Genomic DNA, 23,875 nt, shown 5'->3' with positions numbered 1-23,875 from the left:
TATAGACAAGGAAACTAATAACTTTTCAAAGGTCCACAACTAGTAGATGCAGGTTTTCCTGATGCTAAAGTCCATACTTGATGCTATTTTTCTAGGCCATCTTTTGTTGTAGACACATAAAGGTCTCTAACTGCAGGTGCATGTGGATTTAGGGACTAGTAATGTAAAGCCTTGTTTGGCCAACTGGCTAGAGAGCCAGATACTCAAAGCCTCAACTCTCTGAAGAGTTATTACTCATCTATTATTCTCCCTGATCCAGTTTGTTTCCCCCAAGGAACTGCTGCATTATGACTACAGCATCACTCTTTAAAAAAAATCTAAGAGATGACCATAAAATACTTTCAAAATCACTCCTTAGGAATCACAAATAATATTCTGCTTTGCCTTGAACTTAAGAAGTGCTCATTGCTAATATAATTATTTCACCAAGATTTTTTTTCTTCTCTTTCTAAAGGGGTACCGTGTGGCCAAGTATAACGTCTTCTGTATAGACAGAAGTGAATAATTTAAAGCAGGGCGAAGCAGACACTTGCATACATGCACAGTTGGAAGAGGATCCATGAGAATCACTCTTAGTCTCTATTAGTGGTAGTCCAGCTTTCAAGGACTTAGGTGGATTGGATTCTGTCCCTTTAAGTTTCTATTATCTATTTAACAAGAATTTATCTATTCATCCCACCTTAGCAATGTCTCTCTAGATGGGTCTCAATAGCCTTTGGGAAGTTTGTATTATCTGGATACCACCAGGCCAGTACAGCTATTAAGATTAGGCTGTCAGGCCAGGTGTAGTGGCTCACACCTATAATCCCAGCACTTTGAGAGGCCAAGATGGGAAGATTGCTAGAGGCCAGGAGTTGGAAGACCAGCTGAACAACATAGCAAAACCCTGTCTCTATAAATAATAATAATAATAATAATAATAATAATACAAAAATTAGCTGGGCATGGGTGCACGTGCCTACAGTCCCATCTACTTGGGAGGTTGAGTGGGGAGGACCATTGAGCCCAGGAGTTGGAGGCTGCAGGAAGGTATGATTGCACCACTGCACTCCAGCCTGAGCAATAGGGCAAGACTTTGTCTCTAAAACAAAATCAAAAATAAAAAAAGAGTGAGCTGTCACAGAATCCTCCCAGGACCAGGGGCTGGCAAGAAGTGAAAGTCCCCTGACAGTGCCCAGAGAGTCACAGGCTTGGACCAGCTTTCTCACTTCTGTGCTCTTGGTCCCTGGTGACTGTCTCCCTGGCTTGCTTTCTGTTGAGCCCTTCCTATTGAGTTCACCAGCAGCTTCCCACCTCACGCATAGGAGCTTCTGAGGGATGCTGGCCAAATGCATGAACACGAAACCCAGCAAGCAGAGTCAGGCCACCGCTCTGAGAATCCAGGACAGCGATTCTCAATCCTGGGTGCATATTAAAATCACTTGTAGAGTTTTTAAAACGAAACAAAACCCAGTGCTCAGTCTGCCTCCATCCCATCTGCCAGGTTCAGGCATGTCTTAAAGCTCCCCAGGTGATTCCAATGTGCAGCTTGGGTGGAGAAGCACTAATGAGAAAATCAATTCCTTGCACCTTTGCACTTATTAAACATCTCAATTATAGCAAAGTGGGGCAGAGTGCAATTACTTTCAGCAAAAGAAGTCTAAAGAAAATGCCTCCTCTGCAAATGCAAAGAAACTCCCTTCAGACCCTGTTGGAAGAAACATTTCCTATACCACAAATGGCAAAGGGAAATCAAAAGAAAGACATGATAAAATGAAAGGATGCCTAATGGCTGCACTGGGATATAGCTAAAAAAAAAAAAAGAAAAAATAACCTCTTAAGAAATTACTGTTTATTCAGCTGAACAATATCCCTGCCCATTGGCAAAAATATAAACCCACCCTCTTGGAAGGCAAATAATTTATTTTTTATTTTTTCCTTCAGATCACTTTCCCCTTGGCAGGAGAGCTGCTTTGGTTGGCAGCAGGCGAGCCATGGTGAGAGCAGGTAAAGAGGGTGTGAATGACTCTGTGGACTGAAGAAGTCACACTCAAAGATGTGTGAGCAGAGGGGCACTGTCGGGGCCTCAGGATGCTCTCTTACTTTTTACACTCCTCCCAGCTGTCCCAGTGCCTTTCCTGGCAATCTAAAGAATGCAGCTTCATTCAGGACCAAAGACCAATCCCAACAAAGCTTTTCAACAGGATAATAAAGCCCAAAGGCAAGACTACCCTGGAACTCAGGTGACACCAGTGGGTAAGATCTGTGTCAGCAGGGCCCATGTTTGCATAACTCCCCACTGTGTACCCAGCCCCAGCAGAAAGCAGGTGCTGGTGGGTATCTGCTGAATGGATGAATGAATTAATTTCCCCTTGGGGGCTTTGTATTTCCAATCCCTTGGCATTTTTCTGTAGTTTCTGGCTATAGGAGGCACACGTGGGGCTTTTTTGGCTTTGTTTTTTCATTTTTATCAAAGCCAGAATCAGCTGGAAGAACTAGTGATGGGGGAGATACCCAACCCCCTGACATCCATGACAGGAGACTTAATTCAGAAGAAAGACCTAGCCTAGTGAGAGGTACTTGGTCCCACACTTCACAGAAGACGTTTTGTGTTGTCTTTTCTCAATGAACTTGACCACGTAAGATATGTACTAATCCTTCATTTCAAAAGGGCTCACCCCCACCATGAGCCCTTCCTACACAGTACAAGTCCTACTGTCTCCCACCATGGAAATTAAGTCATTATTGAGCTAAGGATGACAAAACCTGGGCCAGTTACTTTTTATTATTTGTTATTTTATTATTTATTATTACTATGATAGAATGATACTCCACTAAGGTGAGAAGAAACACATTGCTTAACATTTAAGGATTCCCAAGGATCTCAGTAGTAATACCTGGACATTTTGAGCTAAACAAAAGAAGCCCATCATTTAAAAAAACTAAGTTTCCTCATGGACATTATGGCCAAAATAATACCAACAATGGATGGAGACGAGACTCCCATCCACGGTGAAAGTGAGGCTATGATGAAGAAGAGCTTCCAGACCCACGTGAGGGAAGAAAAAGGGTCCCTAACATCCGCTACACTTAAAGGCTGCCTATATGCCTGGGGAGCCACAGTTCACAGATGAAAACATACTTCTCTTCTAGAGTCAGAGTTCAAGATTCATTTGACAAGTGACCAATTCAGTAGTCTGGATTTTTCAAAATTTGCTCCAAGTGATCTGAAGTGATTTAGTTACGACTTTGCTGATTTTGCTCATTATGCAACATAATGATAAGGCTGAGCTCACAAAAACAGGCACAGCATAGTAAACAATAGAGAATTCTTTATATGATGAACACTTAACTGAAGTTACCAGACTTCCTCCACACAGTCTTTAAGGTTACAGAACACAGAATTTGTGGAGGAACACTAGAGAACTTCTCAATCAACTTCTTACTTTGTAAAGAATGTACCCATGATGAAGGGCTAAATGTCTTACCAGTGCAGCCAGTATTAGAAATGTTTTCTTTGTTTTGAATGAAGAGCTGCAATTTGCCTCTTTGAAAGTGTCACCCAGTGGTTCTGGCCTGGCCTTGCTTCACAATACAAAATAAAGACATATTCCCCCATGTTTTCTAAGATGTGAATTCAGCTCCCATCTCTCCTTGGGCATGTCTTCCCCAGTTCCCTGAATTATTCAGGTTCTCAACTCCTTTCCAACCTGGTCTTGCTCTTCTGAATGTGCTCATCTGTCCATGCCCCTTGACCATGTTTCTAACTTTTAAAAAAATATATTCACATAAATGGCTATAGCAATTGAGATTTTAAACTAACCTTTTCTTATGTAAGTTAATGTAGTATGCTAGGCAAAAACAAACTTTCTAAATCAGGCAGTAAAAATTATTAGGAATAAAAAGTGTCTCTCTTTTTGTTGGTGGTGGTGGTGGTGGTGGTGGTCTACATTCACTGTTGAAACCCAGCCAGCCCCCAGGGGGTGCTAACTCTGATGGCATCCTACGTTTTAACTGGTGATTTCTTTCCAATGACTGGGACTTCCAGACCACAGACCACATCAAAGCTTAGAGAAGCTTATCTGGAAGATATGAAATCACAGGTAGAAAAAAGCAAAGCATGGACAGTGATCTTTGAATGCGTCCCTACACACACACATATGTATATGTGTGTGTATATGTATGTGTACTCCTTCACTCCCTTCAAATTGGTATGTTTGTTATATTCTGGAAGTAAGTTAGGAAACAGAGAATTCTAAACTTCTTTGAAAGTGTCCTTCAAAAAAACAATGTCTCTGATTCTGGTACAGCCTTAACCTCTTACAGGTAAGGGTTTAAATGAATCAGAAGCCAACCAGTATGAGGTTTGTTCAATAGTTCTCTAATGATTAGATACAAGAATGACACAGACACCCCCCTGTGGTGAGGTGGGAGAAATGTAGTGCTCACAGTTAGACACTCACATGGGGGAAAATAAGGGATGCCCTTGCCCCAGACTTCATGGGTGTGAAATTCAAAAGCAGAAAAACTATGCCCAGACAGCCAAGGCTCACTGAGATGCTAATTGTGGCAAAGTGATGCTGTTCCTTGGAAAACACACTCCTGACATCTATCTAGTGTTGATGATAGGGCAGGATCTCCCTCCCCATTACTGTCATGGGCAGTGCTCCTGCCTGGATGCACAAAAGGATTGCAAAGGTGCGTGCATGGCTTCCTCTGCTATTCCACTGCTCCTCAGAAACTTGTGTGTGAACCAATAGAAGATGTACATGATTCAACACAGTATAACTGCACTTCTCCTTTGCGGACAAACTTTTATCTAATGTGTATGTTTATCCTACACACAATAAAAAAAGATGTCCCTTCCCATACTCACAATTCTCTGACCTTAACCCCACAACATTAATATCCCCAATATCTTAGAGATTAATAAAATAGATACATTTTTAATCTTCCATTTGTCTGTCATGTACATGAATTATTTCTTAGAAGTAGATATGCTTTTAATTTTAATAATTCATTAATAAAACATAACTTTTTAAAGTAGTACTTAATATAAGGAAAATGTTTTTTCATTTTTCCACTGCCAACCAAATGTTTGATTAAATTGAAACCTTTTCTTTTCTTTGCAAATTAGGGAATTAGACTCAAGGGAATTCTTATAACCCTGTTAGTACTAACTGCTCTTTTTCTATCAGATTTTTCAATCGGATTTTTTAATTGAGCAAGAAGAAAACTACAATAATATGTGATTAGCCTTACAGAGCACAGACTTTCTTCTTTGGAACATCACCACAAGAGAGGCAGTTTATATTGACACAAGTTAAAAAAAATTTGTTCCTCTTAGAGAAATAGAAATGTTCAACTTACCCGTTTTTTCATTTAGAAAAAAGAGAATAGTAAACCATGCCCATACACTAAATGTATAGCTTGGTTTCCTGTTACAGAGACAGTTAGGAGAGAAAGGATGGTGGCAAAGGAAGAGGAAGAAGAAACAGGAGTGGGAGAAGAGAATGAGGAAGGAGGGAGAAAAAAGAGAGAAACAGACAAGGAAAGGGAATGAAAGACACACCCAGAAAAGGAAAAAGGACAAGAATGGTAGCCGAGAGAGAGAGAGACAGACAGACGGCTGTGGAGGCAGTGCAGGGACCTGGGCTAAATTCACCCTTCCCATCACCCCCTTGGGTCCCCTGAGCTGTGGGTACTCACTCAGGCTATGACTGTCCTTTCACAGTGGGTGAGCTTATGAACTGCACTTTCCAGCTTTCTTAACTGTAACCCTTTGACCTGAGGAAACCCCTCTTTTAGGGGCATCATCGTCATCAGTCCATGGGGGACATATGGGGAAATCCCACTCTGGGCCTAGATGGCAGTGGCCTGAGCACCTTGGCTTGTGAGCCACAGGAAATGGAAGGGCAAGGCAGACTTGTTCTGGGGATGCTTCCCCACCACAGGAAGCAATCCCAGGCCTGTGACCTTTTGCAGATGCTTACCTCCTCAACCATCTGCTTGACTTTCTTCTGCTGGCAATGCACCATGTCATCTAGGTGTCTGATCCGCTCACGGAGGCTGGCTGATGCCTCCTCCAACTGCTGATACCTAACACAAATAGGAGAAAAAAGCAAATGAGTCCTAAACCAAAGCAACAACAGCAGTAGCAACAGTCACAGCTTTAAAGAATATTGCCAAGAGGGCCAAGCATGGCAGCTCATGCCTGCAATCCCAACACTTCAAGAGGCCAAGGCAGGAGGACTTCTTGAGGCCAGGAGTTTGAGACCAGCCTGGGCAACATGCCGAGACCCTCATCTCCACAAAAAAAAATAAATAAAAATAGAAAACATGTATCTTTTGGGGAAGGTTTGGTAAAAAAAAAATGTAAATTTAAAAACATTTAAAAATACTTCCAAGAACAAGAAATCAAACCCTAAGATCCACTCTTCTTACCTTATGTGATGACCACACAAAGTAGTGTGATTACTAACAAACTACCACACCAGAGGAGCACAGGACTATTTTTTAAGTTCCCATTTGCAAGTTTTACCGCATATAAGGATGATTATTTTCCAGGGACTGAGAGATAATTTTTTTGCACCATTTACAGATCTGAGAAGCTCTCTGTTTTGGGGTTAATAACATATTGGAACATCTAGTAAATTACTTTGAGGGGAGGATGGAGAAGAAGGGGTCCAGCAACACAATAAAATATCTGAAATCAATGGCAGAGTACCAAAAAGTCTGGAATCACAGTTGCTCTACATATCCTTTATTTTTGGCAAATGTGGGACAAGTTGAAAGACCTTCTCTACATCCAAACAGAACAAGCCACATCACAAAACATTTCATACTTTTGTTTTACAACAGCACAATTTATTCTCCAACACTGCTTGGACTCTTCAGTTCTCTGGGGCCGCTGGGGCTGGGCACTGGAAGAAAGGTCTGGTGGTCTAGTTCCCGTGCCCCATCTCTGCCTCAGCATTATGTTAAAGACTAGCAAGCCTCCCATAACTTTGAAAACTCTGAAATTGCAAATGAGGAAGGAAAAATGGGTATTTTTTTAGCACATACTATTTGGCAGGCAGCAAGCCCAACAGTTCTCTTAACAATAGTAACCTAGTAAGATGGGCACTGTTATCACCATCATACCCGTCTCCCCCGTTTAAAGATGAATTTCCATGTGGCACAAGCAAGACTCAGGGAGGTTAAGTCGCTTGCCCAAAACACTCAAATCATCTCAACCTTGTTTTCCTTCACTAGAGACCCCTGAATGGCCTCTCTGCATTTTGATTTCTAGAAGAGACAGCATACTATTCCATGTTTTTCATGTAGGGCTTTATATACTCACTGCCAGAGGATAATGCAAGGTTTTACTAAGCAAAGTTTGGAAACAAAGAAAGATGTTTTAAAATTGGTTTCCAAAGCAAATGGTATTAGTCACAGTTGATGAGTTTTCCCAACAAGGTGTATCCTGTGGAGTTCAAGGCGATGGAGAATATTAATAGACTGAACTTTTGCACTTGTGAAAGTATTTGATGTGTTCCACTACACTAACAACCAGCCATGATCTGCAAGATGTGGCTGGAGGCTTCCAAAGAAACTTGTTCCATATTGGAAACTCTCAGCCCAATGTTATGTATGCTTAAGTCTGTAATAAGGGACAACCACACAAATGAAAATGCAAGGGTCAAATGAAGTCATAAAAACACAGCGTGTCCACAACCTAAATCCATTACAAGACGAAAGGCATTACGTCTTACCTTTCCTTGTCAGAATCAGTTAACTCCCCAGACATTTCTGTTTCATGTTCTAGGAGCTGAAGTTGCAGTTGATGACGTTCCTTAAACAAACAGAAACTGATATTTTAATCAATGGATCCCAAGTTTGACAGAGAATGTCTATTTAGCAATTCTACCACTAGGGAGTCCAAGTCTATATGACACCCCCTGGGTTTTACACACCTGCTCAGCAAAGCCCAAACAAGGCTCAAAACTTCCAAGTCTGTTGTTATTTATAGATATATTTATGGGTCAGAGACAAAACATCCCCAATAAAACCATTCAAGATTCATTTTCCAAAGTATTCCATCAGCCCAGGCTCAGTGAAAATTTATAGCTCCAAATACTGATAATCAATACTTTAAATTGGTGGCTTGTGATACTGCAAAATTCTTTATTATTTTCTGAATCATCAAGAAAAGAGGCTCTGGAATTCTGGCAATATCCTATATTCTAACCTGTGGTGTTTACACAGGTGTATTCACTTGTAAAAATATGTTGTGGTCAGATTAATGGCCCTCCAAAGATGTCCATGTCCTGATTCCTGAATCCTATGTGTTATCTTACATGGAGAAAGGAACTCTGCAGATGTGATTAAGTTAAGGATCTTAAAATGGGGAGATCCTGGGTTATCCAGTTGGGCCCTTCTAAGGAGGAGGCAGCAGGGTTAGAATCAGAGGGAAGGAGCCTGGAAGATGCTCTGCTACTGCCTCTGAAACTGCAGGAGGGGGCCACAAGCTGAGGAGTACAGGTGGCCTCCAGAAGTTAGAGAAGGCAGGGAAGTGCATTCCCTTCTAGAGCTTCCAAAAGGAATCCAGCTCTGCCAACACCTGGATTTTAGGACTTCTGACCTCTAGGAATGGAACATAATACATTTGTGTTGTCTTAAGCCACTAACCTTGTGGAAATTTGCTATGGTAGCAATAGGAAACATACATGCACCAAGCCATGCACTTTGTACACTTTGCTATATATACGTATATTTGGAAGTTTGCCCAAAAAAGAGTCTGGAATCATTTCTTTGGACAAAGCTGAAAAATGTTCATAAAAACATGGTGCCCGTCATAACTGAAATTGTGCTAAAAATACATTACAGATGTTAGTGTAACAAATTTCCTTAAAATGGAAGTTTATCAAATCCCGCTCACTAACTGGGAGATTATTTTACTTTAGGTCCTTCTCTAAGAACTAATGTTCCTCATCTTTATGTTCGGAAATTCCACCCAACAAACTCTTACTAGCTACATAGATTCCAAACCTCTTTTCTACCAAATTATTAAAAGCAAATCTTTGAAAATTTAACTGCCACAACTTCTGAAGCTGTAAGCAGTGGTATACCAAGAGGTAGGCCAAAGGGGTGGGGAAGCAGTCCACCTTGAGCAGGAAGAATATATTATCTCTGAAATATTTTAAATAACAGAGGTAGATCAACTTTGACTGGGGGTTTTGTTACTGTTTTTAAATCTCTACAGCAAATGCACATTCTTATGGCCTGGCCTGAGCAGAACATTCCTCCTGCCCCTATGTGGATGGAAGTTTTACATTAGCCCTGAAATAACAGTGATAAAAGCTTTCACAAGTGAATGCCTCTCTACAAAAAAAAAAAAAAGAAAGAAAGAAAAAAGAAAAAGGTTGTCATAAAGTAGAGCAAGGTCTAACTTACAGCACACTTTTAAAATTTGTTTTAAATTGAGGTACAGTAAATCTTAAGTGTACACCGCACAATTATTTCTTACATTTGTAAACACCTGTGAAACCACTGCCCAGATTAAGGCATAGACTATTATCTGTTCCCCAGAAGGGTCCCTGGTAGAGAACACTCCTTAAAAGATTTTTACTCATCAGAAAAAAAGGTGTTTGAAATACAGTGCTCAACAAGAGAAACAGTAAACTAAGGTATATGGCAGAGAAGCCATTCAAAAGCACATGGTTTGTCCTTGAGCAAAATCCAAAACTGAGAGCAGGATACGTACACTGCCACAGCCCTGCCTAGGGACATGCCATTCATGTAGTGTGAGACAGGGATTTGGCCAGATTCCTGCTCTCAAAGATTTATCCCTGAAAAGGAAACAGTGTAAATTGGCCTATCTAATGTCAGTTCAATAAATAGAGCATTTCTCTAGCCTAAATGGAAGGGAAGATTTAGAGAAAGGACAATAAATTTCCAATCACTAAAGAAGAAGCCAACACCACTTGGGGAAGGTTTTGTGTTTCCTAAATGCTGGCAGGGAGGGCTGGCCTTACCAGCTTCCTAGCTCTACCCATTTATCCCACATGAGAGCTCCACATGAAAATCAGTGGAGAAAGACAAGAAACTTTCAGAACCTCAAGAGAGCAATGAAGATAAGCATAAAATGTGTCGAGCTAAAGACAACCTGACTCTGAGGGTAGACACTTAGGCAACCTTGTAACAGAGTAAAAATCATAGCCACAAATGATTGAACTCTTACTATATACGAGGAACTATGCTTAGCAGTTGGCGTGGATTTTTCTCATTTATTGCTCACAAAAGCCCTAAGAATAAGAAGTACCATTATCAGCATTTTACAGAAGTGGAGACTGAGTTTGGAAAAATCAAGTAAGTGCAAACAACTAGAAAGAGACACAAGATTCAAACCCCCAGGCTGTCTGATTCTAACGCCTATGTTCATAACCACTACCTGTGGTCTCTCTGTATGACGGCGTCTCCCCTAGACCACCCCGCTATGCTGCCTGCTCACCTTGCTTCTTTACGCTGCAGAAAAACCTGCTGCCCAGAGAGACAGCATCTGAGTTAACTGGCATCTTCTGCTGTTGTAGGAGGACAACAATGTGAGAGGGAGCTCACCCAAGTTCTAGAAAGCCCCCTTGTTGCCCAATCTTTACCACCACCCCCTCTGGTCAATACTAATGTTAGTCCTGACTAAGCCAATCACCTACTCTTCAATAAAAGATGGGATTCTGTTTTCCCAGGGGGTAGAAGTGAGATTGTAATTGACTCTTTAGTTTGCCCAAGTCTCTCCCAAGTAAAAACCTAAAGAGCTAAAACGAAGCACCCAGTGAGCTCTGAAGCTCCAGAGAACTGAATTTCATGCAGTTCCCATAAGTGGCGACACCTCGCCTTGTGAGGGGACAGTAGAGGGGCTTATGCTGCAAACACCATGAGGTAAGGCGACCTCTTCTCAGCATCACATGAAGCCTGACAGTGACCTTGCTCTTGCTGCCCCTCCTCTGCTTCCATCATCAGATTGGAGATTCTCGGCATCCCGAATGAGTCACAGGGTGCTAATAATGTCAGGGTCTTGGCAGGTCACTTCTCTCTGCAAACTCACATGGAGCCAGGGAGCCATTCCCAGAAACCAGCCACAGCCTTGGCCCTGAACTCCTGGGTCCAGAAGTCAGCCATCACCTGCTAAAGGTCACCCATCCTTTCTCTTCCTTCTCTTCCTTCCTTTCCTCTTTCCTTTCTCCCACCACTTCCTCCCTTTCCTCCACTTCCTACTTAATTCCAAGCCTCTTCCCTTTCTCTAGACAGGCTTCATTATCCCAGCTGAGCTCCCGCCTTCCTCAGGTTCCCCCACCACACTCACCAGCCTGCTTACGACACCTAGAGAAATGGGGCCTGCCCACTCCCTTAAGTCCCCAGCGTGTCAAGGAAAAGCCAACCCTTGAGACACATGCCCCAGAAACAACAGGGTTGCTGTGTTGATGTAACACCTAAATAGGGCTTGATAATTCAATGGATAAACTAAGTTCACGCCTGGGGCACCGGCAAAGCAAGGCTGCTAAAATATTAATTTTTCTAAAGAATTTCACAATAATATTTTTTTAAAGCATCAAAATAGTTACCATGGGAAAAATGAGAACTTTGTTGGACTTTCTTATACTTTATTTTATAGCTTCATCTTTTTTTTTTTTTATTGCAAATTTTGGAGGTGAGAAGAATCCATATCCAGGGCTTCTCGTATCTCAGATGGACCTACAGGGAAAAGTTTGGGCACGTGGGCAATAGGCCCAACGCTGTGTCCTACCTTTTCCATGCGCTCAATCAGCCTGTCCAGCTCCCCGATCCTCTGGTCTTTCTCCTCTAGGCTGATCTCTGCCGCCTGCATCTTTTTATTGGCTTCTTCAATCGCTTTCAGAAAACTATTGGTTTCTTCCTGCAAAAGAAATATACTCTCCTAAGTACAGGCATGGAGTACCGAGGCTACTCACCGGAATCCAAGCAGCTCTGGCCTTGCTAGATCATAATTTCTCTTTAAAACATGACCTTGGAACCTGAAAGTGTCTCACAGATCACAAACTCAGCCTCATGGTTCTGGTTCTCACCTATGAATAAAGATACATCGTGTGGCTGGTTAATGGGTTTCACTACTTTTTTTTCCCCTTTTTTCCCTGAAGTCTTTATATCCAAAAGGTGTAAAAGAGGCCTACAAATGTTTAATAACATTGAGTAGGTGCTCAGAATGTCACTGTATTTGCCAGAAGTGTAAGGGAATTAGAACCAGATCTGGAATTGAATGCAGAATTCCCAGATCCTTCTCCCATAATGCAATACATCAGCTCATTACTAACAAGAAAACCCAGTCAATCATCAGAACATTTATTAAGCCTCTAAGGACACAGATGAGCCAGACATGGAGTCCCTGCCTTCAGGAACTTATAATCTCCTGGAAAAGACAAGATGTGAGATGCACAGCCCCACTCTAATGGCAGGTATAAAAGAATTCCACAGTAAAAGCAGAGAGAGAGTGAGTGAGCTTCCTAAGGACAGATAATGCTTCTGGCTCCATGACTGGGAGAGACTCCAGGCATGGAGAGGGTGGCATTTAAGGCTTTTAGGGAGCTTAGGCAAGATCAAGGACAGGGAAGGAGGAAATTTCAGGTAGAGAGAAGCAAATGGAGGGAGGGAGGGCACAGCTGCGGGCAAGCCCAGGGTTTGCTTAGATGCTGGCAAATTGTCAGATGAGCTAGAAAAAGGTGTGTATTTAGAGACAGAGACAAGGGGCTATTCTGAGCAGGGATGGGGATGGATAAAGGCAGAGGGGAAGAGGGGAAGAGGGGAAGAGGGGAGGGGAGTGAATGAGCAGATGAATAATTCCTTGATCCCTTACCCATGGCTGAGCCTACTAACCCACCTCTAAGAATAAACACTACTATGTATACATCACCAACAATAATGAACAACAATTCCCGGTAAGTTTACATCGGCAGCTACAACACACACACCAGAAGAGCCTCCTTCTCGGCACTGTGCTTCCTCTGTTCTTCCTGCAGCTTCTCTTCATACTGGCTGTACAGCTTCTTGGTCATCTCTCGCATCACCTCGGCATTGGCTTCTTGGGACGATTCCACCTACAACGAGACTCATTTCAGAACGACAGCTTTTGCAGGGCCCAGCGGAATTGGCAGCTTCCACTGGGCATTTCATGTGGGGACTCACAGAGGTAGTGAGCCCATCCACTGAGTTCTGCAGCAGAGAGACACAGCAAGACCTAACAGGGAAAGAGAGGAAGAGGGGTGAGCAGAGCCACAGAAAAATAAAAAGTGGCATTTCACACGAATTTTGGGGCCATTCTCAGGACAAAGGTATGCTCCACATGAGTGACTTTTTCAAAAGGTAGAAACTTATTTCTCTATGCAATCTCATCAGTTGCATTGGCCAAGCCAGTTTCTAGGTAAGACCAGCTAAGCTCAAAGGAGAAATCTGGACTCACCCTTTCCACACCTTTGTGCTTTCCTAAACGTTGCTTTTGGAAACATTCCAACCTAGAGTAGGGAACACTAAGCTGGCACCCCTAGTGCTCAAGCAGGCCTGGCTTAGGAGGTGAGAAAAAGTCAGTGGAGTTGCAGGTGGGCAGGGCTTAGGTTGGTGGTTGCTGGTGCCTCCTGTTTGCCAGGCCACGTCCTCACAAACAGACTTCCCGCCATTGATTTTATGCTGCAGAAGGTTTGCTCTTATCCCCTCCTTCCAGGTTATTGCCTATTGCAGAGAGCTGAGTTTGCTGCATACCTAAACTCTGGAAAAGGGAGGCATTCTTCAAACTCAATAGGTTACATGATGTTTAGTTCCAAGATGTGACAGGTCTCTCTTGACGCCCTTGACTTCTCCCTTCTCATCAGTGGGCAAGTGTTGGCACCAAGAAGTCCCAAAGTGGAAAATCCTGAGAAGAGCTTACGACTAGCTGAGAGAGACCCTGTGTGCTGTGCGCTCCATTTGCAGTGCACGCACAGCTTGCTGGAAGGGCTCTGTCCCTGAAGGCCCGTTCACTCTGCATCCAGGTCATGTAACATACCCTGAGTTCCTGAAGCTTTTTTTTTTTGGGGGGGGGGGGAGTAAAATAGGAGGAGTAGGAAAAACCTGTTTAACTCCACTGTCAGGATGGAAACAAGCATCAGTCTCTAAAATGGGCAACTGTGGGCTGGAATTAAAGGCCTGGACTCCAGGGAAGCAGCCAGATTGCCAAGCAGCCTAATGATGTCCCCAGATGCCTGGTGACAGGGCACCTCTGGAACCAACACGACTGAACAGGACACACACATAGAGTAGACACTCAATAAATATTTGTGGAATGAACGATTGAATAAATCCCCTAAGCTGAAAAAAAAATACTTAAATCAGTAATTTCAGGCTTTTTTAGCAATATAAACTTTTTTCACCCCCAAAGTAACTCTTACTGAGAAAGGCAATATATGGAAAAGAAGAGCTGCCCTATTAGAAGTGAACATAGAGAGGAGATGATCTGTTCCATGGCTGTGGCAGGCCAGGTGAACTGGCAGCAGATCCCCAGGGTGGCAATACAGAGACTGGACGGCGGACCGGCAGCCCCTCTTCCCCACCCAGCCCACCCCTGTGAAGGGGCCCACACTTCCCAGTTTGTCTCCCTAACTAAATTACCAATAGTACCACCTTTCACTCCCTCACATATTCTGCTTTGAGCAATAAACTATGTGAATATGCTACCCATAAGATAGCCTAAGTCTGTGCTGAGCAAAATTTTCAAACCACAGACTTACATCAAAAGGAATTCATCCAAGATATAATTCATTAAGTGCCCTCCAGGAGCCATTCATGCATCTGCTCCTGTCACCGGATAGGAAGTCTATCCACGGTTTAAATTTGGGAGGGGGACTAATGCCTCTAGGGCATTAGAAGTTCAGCTAAGGAATGCTCCCAGCCTAGGGGGCCAAATGGGACATTTCCCAGTGTCCCTAGTCACCCACCAATTTTCTTCTTGAGAAAACTGTACTTGGGGTACAGCCCAAGTACCAGCTAATCGTGTGCCGCTCAGCTCTTTATTGTCAAGCCAAACAGAAAGGCCTTGTGACCTCAAAGAAAATCTAAACAGTGAAGGGAGAGATCTAGAAGGCTTCAGACGTCCCAGATCTGTGGGCATCCCAAGCATCTTCTCAGTAACATAACAACAGTATCATGGTGAGTGTCTAAAGAGCCCTTGAAGCGACTGGAAGCCAAGAAAGGCATGCCCAATGGGGGCATTTATGGAGAAGCCCCAATCTGGGCCAAGCACGGTGGCTCATGCCTGTAATCCCAGCACTTTCGGAGGCCAAGGCAGGCGGATCACCTGAGGTCAGGAGTTCAAGACCAGCCTGGCCAACATGGTGAAACCCCTTCTCTTCTAAAAATACAAAAATTAGCTGGGCATGGTGGCACGCGCCTGTAATTCCAGCTACTCAGGAGGCTGAGGCACGAGAATTGCTTGAACCCGGGAGGCGTAGGTTCCAGTGAGCCATGATTGTGCCACTGCACTCCAGCCTAGGTGACAGAGCAAGACTCTGTCTCAAAAAAAAAAAAAAAATCCATTGAAGAAGAGAATGGAAAAAAGGAAATGGAAAGGTTGAAGATGTGAAGAGAAAAGGGAGAAGTAAAGAGCAGAAAGGTTCATAGAAAATAAATCTAGGCTTTTATACTTCACCTTCATTTTCAGCAGCTGGTTTTCAACTTGCGCTACTTCCAACTGCCTCTGCTTTTCCCTCAGCTTGTCCATGGATGCTTCATACGTCTGCTGCAGATTTCTGATTTGATCCTTAATGTTGCTGTTTTCCAAAGTCACATCCACGAGGGTTTTCTGTGAGGATGAAAATAAAAACCAAACCAGATCAGGTGGCGTGAAAACACATGGGCTGCACCACGCACTGGGGCATCCCCTTATCATTAACCACTGGGGTAGCTGTCCTAGGCTACAGCAGCTGCCAGTCTGGGACCCTGTGCTATGAGGGACTGTGGGTCTCCCATGGTGGCCAAGAGGTCTGCCCCTATAGCTTAGAGGGACGGAAAGCCTCTCCCATACCATCCCATAGCTGCTGCCAACACCACTTGCCACTGCTTAGGATGGATGGAAATGGATTAAAATGGAGTCCTTCCAAGGAAAAGTGTTATAATACATCATTTCACATGGGAAAAAAAAACAGCTTTTGAAAATAGTAAGTATAGTACAATCCCATTTTGAAAAATACTTATAAGCATTGGTTCAAATATATGTTTATGCACTGGGGGGAAAAAGACTAGGAGAAAATCTGAATGATAGTTTTCACTATGTGACAGAGCTATGGATATCTATTTTCTTATTTATTTTTTCCGTATTTCCCAAATTGCCACAATGAAATCAGAAAACAAAATATGAGCTTCATAGAATAGAGATATTCCTCTTTTTTTATCTTTTTCTTTCTTTTTTTTTTTTTTTTTTGTTTTGAGACAGTCTCACTCTGTCACCCAGACTGGAGTGCAGTGGCGCGATCTCGGCTCACTGCAACCTCCGCCTCCCAGGTTCAAGTGATTCTCTTGCCTCAGCCTCCCGAGTAGCTGGGACTACAGGCGCCTGGCACCATGCCTGGCTAATTTTTGTATTTTTAGTAGCGATGGGGTTTCACCATATTGGCCAGGCTGGTCTCGAACTCCTGACCTTGTGATACACCTGACTCGGCCTCCCAAAGTGCTGGGATTACAGGTGTGAACCACCACACCCGGCCTCCTCTTTTTCTTAAAAGAGCTATCCCTTCTGTGCTTCTAGACTGCCTGCCAGGATAGTGACAACATGACTGAGAATACTCGCATACCTGCAAACATTTCACCTTCCTCCCTTAGACTCCCTAGACTTCCTCCCTAGACTGCCTGCCAGGATAGTGACAACATGACTGAGAATACTCGCATACCTGCAAACATTTCACCTTCCTCCCTTAGACTCCCTAGACTTCCTCCCTAGACTGCCTGCCAGGATAGTGACAACATGACTGAGAATACTCGCATACCTGCAAACATTTCACCTTCCTCCCTTAGGCAGAGAAAGGTAGTAATAAAGAAGTACTAAGGAACAGAATTTGGTAATGCAGACAAGTGATTTTTGCTCCAGGCCACACTGAAGCAAGGATGTTTAAATCAATAGTGTTGGCCATGCGTGATGGCTCATGACTGTAATCCCAGCACTTTGGGAGGCTGAGATGGGAGGAGCACTTGAGCCTGGAGTTCAAGACTAGCCTGGGCAACTACAAAAAAAATTTAAAAACCAGCTAGACATGGTTGTGTGTACCTGTAGCCCCAGCTACCCAGGAGGCTGAGGCATGAGGATCACTTGAGCCTAGGAGGTCGAGGCTGCAGTGATCTACGATCACACCACTGCACTCCAGCCTGAGCAACAGACCAAGACCCCATCTCTAAAAAAATAATAAAAAAGAAAAAGAAAAAAAAATGGTGTTGCTATTTACTGCTTTGGTTTCTACTTGGTTAACTCTCCTTAGAGATAAATGGCCTCCATAGAATCCCTGCCATTGGAAAGGCATCTTCTACTATGTCCCCAGTCATCTACAACTTCACATTAGAAGATGTGAAAACCCTGTTGTTGGGCACTGTTTCTAACACCTCTGTGCTCTTATCTAGATGATCAGTCTCTGAAGCTTCCTCAATTCCTCAGCCTCTACTTTGGACAACATAAGCCTTTCACTCCTAAACCTACTTGAATCAAGAAAAAGAATTTCTGAAGGAGATGATTAGATACTAAAGGAAATACTGAAGCCATTTGGAAGCATGGAGTCACAGAATATTTGAGCTTCAAGGGGCTTTAGAAACCACCTAGGCCAGCCACCCACTCCCCCAGCCCCACTGGCTTCACAGATTCTACTCTTGTATCCATACAAAAACCTACACTCTGGCCGAAGAGACCAGGATTCTTCTAATCCTGGCTCTGTCACTAGGTAGGCATCTTACTAATGTCATTTCTCTCTGTTGGCCTCAGTTTGTTTTTCATAAAACAAAGGGATTAGAGATCCTCTCAGTTCTTTCTAGCTCTGACATTCTATGGAATCAAACCAAGGATATGGTCTCCCTGTCAATAATAATGAAAGTGGATAGAGTGGGCCAGTGGAAGAGGCTGGGATCTTGCATAAGGAAGAAGCCAGCTCTCTTCAGACTTGGTCCACCAGGTACCCAAGTGGTCCTCAGCATCAGTGCCTAACACTGTGCATCAGCCCTCTTCCTCTAGTGGGTTGAGTTTCCTGCTGTGAGATGGCTTCTCCTTCTCCTTCTCCTCCCCCTCCCCTCCTCCTCTCCCCTCCCCCCGCCCCCCTTTGTCTCTCTCTTTGTCTTTCTCTCAGCGGTTTTAGCTATAAGGCTCCTTTGGCTGTCCAGGACTGAGAGCCTGCATGATAACTAGGAATCAGTCAAGGTGCCTGGGTCAGAGCTGGCCCAGCTCAAACAGCTGACCTCTGCAGTAAATGCCAGAGTGTTGGCCAGATGGCAAAGCAGAAGAATTGCCAGAAAATACTGGCAAATATATATTTTTTTCAGAAGAAAAACCAGAGATGTAGTACAAATACCAACTAAGTCTGAACTCAGGTGAGATAAAGCCCTTGCTGGTGGGCTGGGAATAAGATGGCGTCCGAAAGGGGAGGAAAGGGAGCCTTGGCAAGCCCCTCTGACCACAGGAGGAAGGGAAAACAAAGGCTACTGAGCAAACCAGACCCAGTGGGGCTTGGCCTGAGGCCAGGGGAAAGCTGGCATACACTCAAGAGAGCCAGGAAAAGGGTGGGACTCAGAGGCCCCACCAGAAATGGGCATCGCGGACAAACCCAAACACGAGGCCACCCGGACCCACTCTAGGACAGTGGCCGAGCCTTGCTGTTGTCATTGCTGCCATACCAACTGTTATCAGAGAATTAGGGGAAGTGGAGAATCCCAACATGAAAATGTATTTATCTAGTAAATTACTTATATAGAACCAGAAAGGATTTGAAATAGCTTTTGGAACTTTTGAGAGGAGGGTAAAAAGATAAGAGCCAAATACATTTGGAAGAGAGGTAAAAACTATTGTTCATATATTTGGAAATGAAGACCAAGGGAAGCTACTTCAAATACATATAATGCTTTGTTTTGAACATATTCAAGTTAATTTGCATGTTAGGGGACTTGTAAGAGTAGGAATGGGAAGCACTTGAATGGTTAGCTCCTAGTAAACCAAATCAACCAAGAAAACAATCCCTCAAAGTGAGATAACAACATGCATTTTCACAAATATAAGATACTGGGTCTTTCCGTTTCCCTGTCTGCTACTACAAGACGTGGAACATCCATAATTCTTTCTGACATAAAATAATTTCTAATTATAAAAAAGTGTTTACAGGCCTTTTTTATATTGCTTGCCTTGAAGGAGTACAGATTGTCCTTGGTGAAGTCTGTGTTATTCTGTGATTAGGTGGCACTTCCTGTGGCACTGGGGCTGGAGGAAGAGGGCTGATGTGTGGCATTAGGCACTGATGCTGAGGACCACTCGGGTATCCGCTGGAGCAAGTGACATCTCTCACACTAAACTCAGGGTCTAAATTTCCTTTTCAGTGAGAGCAAAAACAAAGCCTTAGAATCTCAGCTTGGAAATGCTTCCTTCAGTTTCCTACACTGTCTTCTGGGCACAGTCTTCACAGTGGTTCTGCTTAAAGAATTCTGAATGATGAGCTGAGGATGTTCTGTGACTTATTTTTCTACAAAGGCACAGGCCCCACTCTTGATTAAGCTGGGTTGCCCTGTCATAGCAGTAAGCAGATGAGTACCTGCAGGCCAATGGAATCCGACGCCAAGGCTGCGTTCATGGCATTAAAACTATCCAGGGCAGACGACTGGGTTTGGATGTGATTCTCCAGATACTCCTGCTGAGCATGGGAAACCTGGACAGATTGAGGAGACAGTCACACAAAATCAATCCCTACACGTTCATGACAATCTTCAGTTAGGCTGGAACTTTCTTCTGTTAGAAGCCACATCTACTTCAACAATGTCTAAAGTAAAGCTTTAAATTAAAAGTCAACATCTGCATGACCCAGAGAGAAGGGCAAGAATCATCTTCCTTTGGATAGTGTTTACTCACAGACCCTCGCTTAGCCCTCTCAACAACACTGTGCCGGAGTCAGAACGTTGTCCTTTGCAAGGAAGAAAACATTCAGGGAGGTTATGTGACTTGCTCACTGTCAAACAGCTCAGAAGTGGCACTCCTAGAACTAGAACCCAGTTGAAATAACTTCTGCAACCACCTTGCTCTTTGTAGTCACCATGGAGAGAATATGCTCTGGTCTCACTCAATTCTCAAGAGTTGTTTTTGTAATCCCAGCACTTTGGGAGGCCAAGGCGGTCGGATCACCTGAGGTCAAGAGTTCGAGACCAGCATGGCCAATGTGGTGAAACTCCATCTCTACTAAAAATACAAAAATCAGCCAGGCATGGTGGCCCACGCTTGTAATCCCAGCTTCGTGGAAGGCTGAGGCAGACGAATCGCTTGAACCTGGGAGGCTGAGGTTGCAGTGAGCCAAGGTTGCAGTGAGCCGAGATGGTGCCATTGCACTCCAGCCTGGGTGACAACAGTGAAACTCCGTCTCATTTAAAAAAAAAAAAAAAAAAAGAGGTGTTTTGTTGCTGCTGTTGTTGCTGCTGTCTTTGTTGGGTGTGTGTGCTTAACATGTCTGAGTCAGAGGCCAGTCTTGACCTAGATATTAGCAAGAGGCTAGATACAGTTAGGACTGAGGGTAGAAGTCCCCAGGAAAGCCCCCAGTGTGGCCTCTGGGAGCAGCAGGAAGCAGCCCCGGCACAGCAGAGCAGGAGGTGCCCTCTGGGGAGTGGAGACAGAATTGAAGCAGCAAGCCAGGCCCAGGAGCATGTGGCAGCTTTGTGTTCAGCAGTACGTTTCAATAGCAATAATTTAGCAATGTTAATCTGGCTGCAGTAGGTAGGATGGCTTGGAGAAGGCAGAGAGACAGGGTTTTTGGGACAATTCTAGCATGAGAAAATGAGGGTGTGCAGGAGATGGTGATGGAAAGCGAGGAGCAGAGTCTTGTTTATGCATCTATTGCAAATCCAATTCTTTGGCTTTGATGACAGTCATTGGTGTCTGACAGTCATGGCAGAATGACTTTCCATAAGCAGGTGAGAATTTCACAAATGTCCTTCCACATGCCAGTGGGAATGGGCTGGGTAGATATGTTTATATAGCCCCACTCCTATAATCAAGGAAGGGGCTAGGTAGATAAATTTACATAGCCCCACTCCTATAATCAAGGAATGGGGTAGTGAGATACATTTACTTAGCCCCACTCCTATAATCAAGGTAGTAGGTGTTACTTAAGCACCGAATCTCACAGCCCAGCCATAAGTTGAACTCTAATGCACAACTGTTGTAACTGCCCTTCTTTCCCACAGATATTAACTCTTATGGAAGGTATGTCATATAGACAGGGACTTTTATCTTTGGGAATATTAATAATAAATTTTTTTAAATGTCCACAAGCATTAGCTTGGCTAAACTAGAGGAAGGTTATTTTTCTTAAATTTTTGAGTAGGTAATACGCTCACATGGTGCAAACATTTAAAAAGTATAAAGTTACTTTTATATTTTTATAAAAAATTACCACCCTGCTCATTTACCGCCCTGTCCATCCCCGCCTCCCAATTAGAAACAGTTGTTAGTTACTTTCTGGATTATCCTTTTAGTAACTTTTTGTGCACACACAGAACAATCCTGATATGCTTATCTTCTCTTCCTGTTTTATACAAATGGTAGCAATTTTTTCCTACATATTTTCTTGCATCTTGCTTTTTTTCATCATCTACATCTTTCTGTATCTCCCCTTCAAGGGCTTACTTGCTTTTTCTTTTTCTTTTAATTTACAACTGCATATATTCTATTGTAGAGCTACATCATTTATCTTACTTTTCCTTCTTTTTTTTTTTTTTTTTTTTTTGAAACAGGGTCTCACTCTGTCACCCAGACTGGAGTGCAGTGGCACAATCTTGGCTCACTGCAACCTCCACCTCCCAGGCTCAAGTGATTCTCCTGCCTCAGCCAACTGAGTAGCTAGGATTACAGGCCTGCACCATCATGCCAGGCTAATTTTTGTTTTTTTAGTAGAGACAGGGTTTCACCACATTGGCCAGGCTGGTCTCGAACTCCTGACCTCAAACGATCCAGCTGCCTCGGCCTCCCAAAGTGCTGGGATCATAAGCGTGAGCCACCGTGCCTGGCCACTTTCCCCTTCTTGATAGACATTTAGGTTTCCAATTGTTTTACTATTACAAACAATGCTACAATAAATAAATCTATCCTTATGTCTTTCCTCATATGTGAAAGTCTATCTGTAGAATAAATGCTAGGAACAGAATTGCTGGGTCAAAGGATCTAAACATCTGTAATTTTGATCGATAATGCTGAATTGTTCTCTGTAAGAGTAATAGCAAATTGCATTTTCATCAGCAACCCTCTTGTTTGCCCACAGGCCTGTGAACAATGTCCTGACCCACTCTTGCACTTTGATGGGTCTAATAGATAAAAATTATATCATGGGATGGTTTTAACCTGCATTTATCTGACGATGAGGTGAGGCAGAGCATCCTGTCATACACAAAAGAGCGCTCCATCTTTCCTTTAGTATACATTGCCTGTTACAAATCTTTCGCCTGTTTTTATAAGTTGTAGCCTTTTTCTTCTTGACTCGTGGGGGATCTTTCAATATTCAGAAAATGAGCCTATTATGTATGATACGAAGGACAAATAATTTTTCCCAGTCATTTGACTTTGACATTTTTACCAGCAGGAGTTTCTCATTTTAAAGTTGTCAAAGTTATCAGCCTTTCTTTTCATGGTTTTGGGATTTTACATCATAATAAGAAAAGGCATTCCCTTACCCCAAAGGTATAAATGAATTCACACATATTTTTCTTCTGGCACTTTTGGGTTTTATTTTTCACATTTAAATCTTTGATACTTTTGGAATTTAGCCTGGTATAAGACTTCCAACAGCACATAAGTTTTCCCAACAGCACATATTGACTAGTCCATTTTCCTTCCTTTTTTGAGATGCTACATTTATCATATATAGGGGTACATTTCTGGAGTATTTTTTATTGATGTTTGTCTATTTATGTGCCAGTACGATACTGTTGCAATCTCTGAGGCTTTTTCACTTTCTTTTAACATTTAATAAGGCTACTCCCTCTCATTGCTCTTTTTTCCCACTATTTTCCCAACTCTTTTTATTAATTTTCAATATAAACCTTAGAATCACCTACTCCACTTATAAAAAACAAAACCCATTTGTCTTTTTATTGGGTCATATTAAGTTGGTACAGTAACATGGATCTTATGATGCTGAATCTTCCTTTCTAAGCACATGGTGTTTCTTTCCACTTATTACAGTTGACTCCTAGGTATGTAGTATTTTTCTGTTGATGATATTTTGGGAATTTTTTGTATATTGAAACCTCTTTGTATATTATATATTAATTTTATATCCTCTGTGTGTGTGTGTATAAAATTTTATACCCTGCTACAAATAACGAATTCTTCATTTGTTTGTAGTAGTTTTTCTTTCATCATTTCATGTTCATGTGAGCTTTCCAGGTATACAATCATATAGTTTGTAAACAGTGATAGTTTTACATCTACCTATGCCATTTTTAAACCTATATGTTTATTTCTCTTGTTTGGCTAGTATGTCAAGAACAATGTTAAATAATAATACTGATAGCTGGCTTCCTTGTTTTGCTCTTGACTTTGGTGAGAATGCTTTGAATTTGAATAAGATTATTCTTACCACAAAAATTTCCCTTTAGGTAATAAATTTCATTCTGTGATAAAATTTTCTCAGTTTATTTAAAA

The 23,875-nt window shown here is 42.8% G+C and overlaps 1 protein-coding gene across 2 annotated transcripts in view; it reads right to left on the bottom strand.

Moving 5' to 3' along the window:
• Window positions 1-23,875, bottom strand: part of MYZAP (myocardial zonula adherens protein) — a 97,623-nt gene that overhangs the window by 42,627 nt on the left and 31,121 nt on the right. For both annotated transcript variants that reach the window (XM_054451086.2, XM_054451089.2), the window contains exons 5-10: window positions 19,785-19,898; window positions 15,665-15,817; window positions 12,960-13,085; window positions 11,762-11,890; window positions 7,734-7,813; window positions 5,973-6,078 (exon numbers count right to left, since the gene is read on the bottom strand). In XM_054451086.2, the coding sequence (XP_054307061.1) occupies window positions 5,973-6,078; window positions 7,734-7,813; window positions 11,762-11,890; window positions 12,960-13,085; window positions 15,665-15,817; window positions 19,785-19,898 (708 nt within the window). The remainder of the gene's footprint in view (window positions 1-5,972; window positions 6,079-7,733; window positions 7,814-11,761; window positions 11,891-12,959; window positions 13,086-15,664; window positions 15,818-19,784; window positions 19,899-23,875) is intronic.

The sequence above is a fragment of the Pongo pygmaeus genome, chromosome 16, assembly GCF_028885625.2.
Source record: "Pongo pygmaeus isolate AG05252 chromosome 16, NHGRI_mPonPyg2-v2.0_pri, whole genome shotgun sequence".
NCBI classification, from domain to species: domain Eukaryota; kingdom Metazoa; phylum Chordata; class Mammalia; order Primates; family Hominidae; genus Pongo; species Pongo pygmaeus.
Note: the sequence above shows the minus strand (reverse complement) of the source record. Positions and strands in the feature narration are given on the sequence as shown.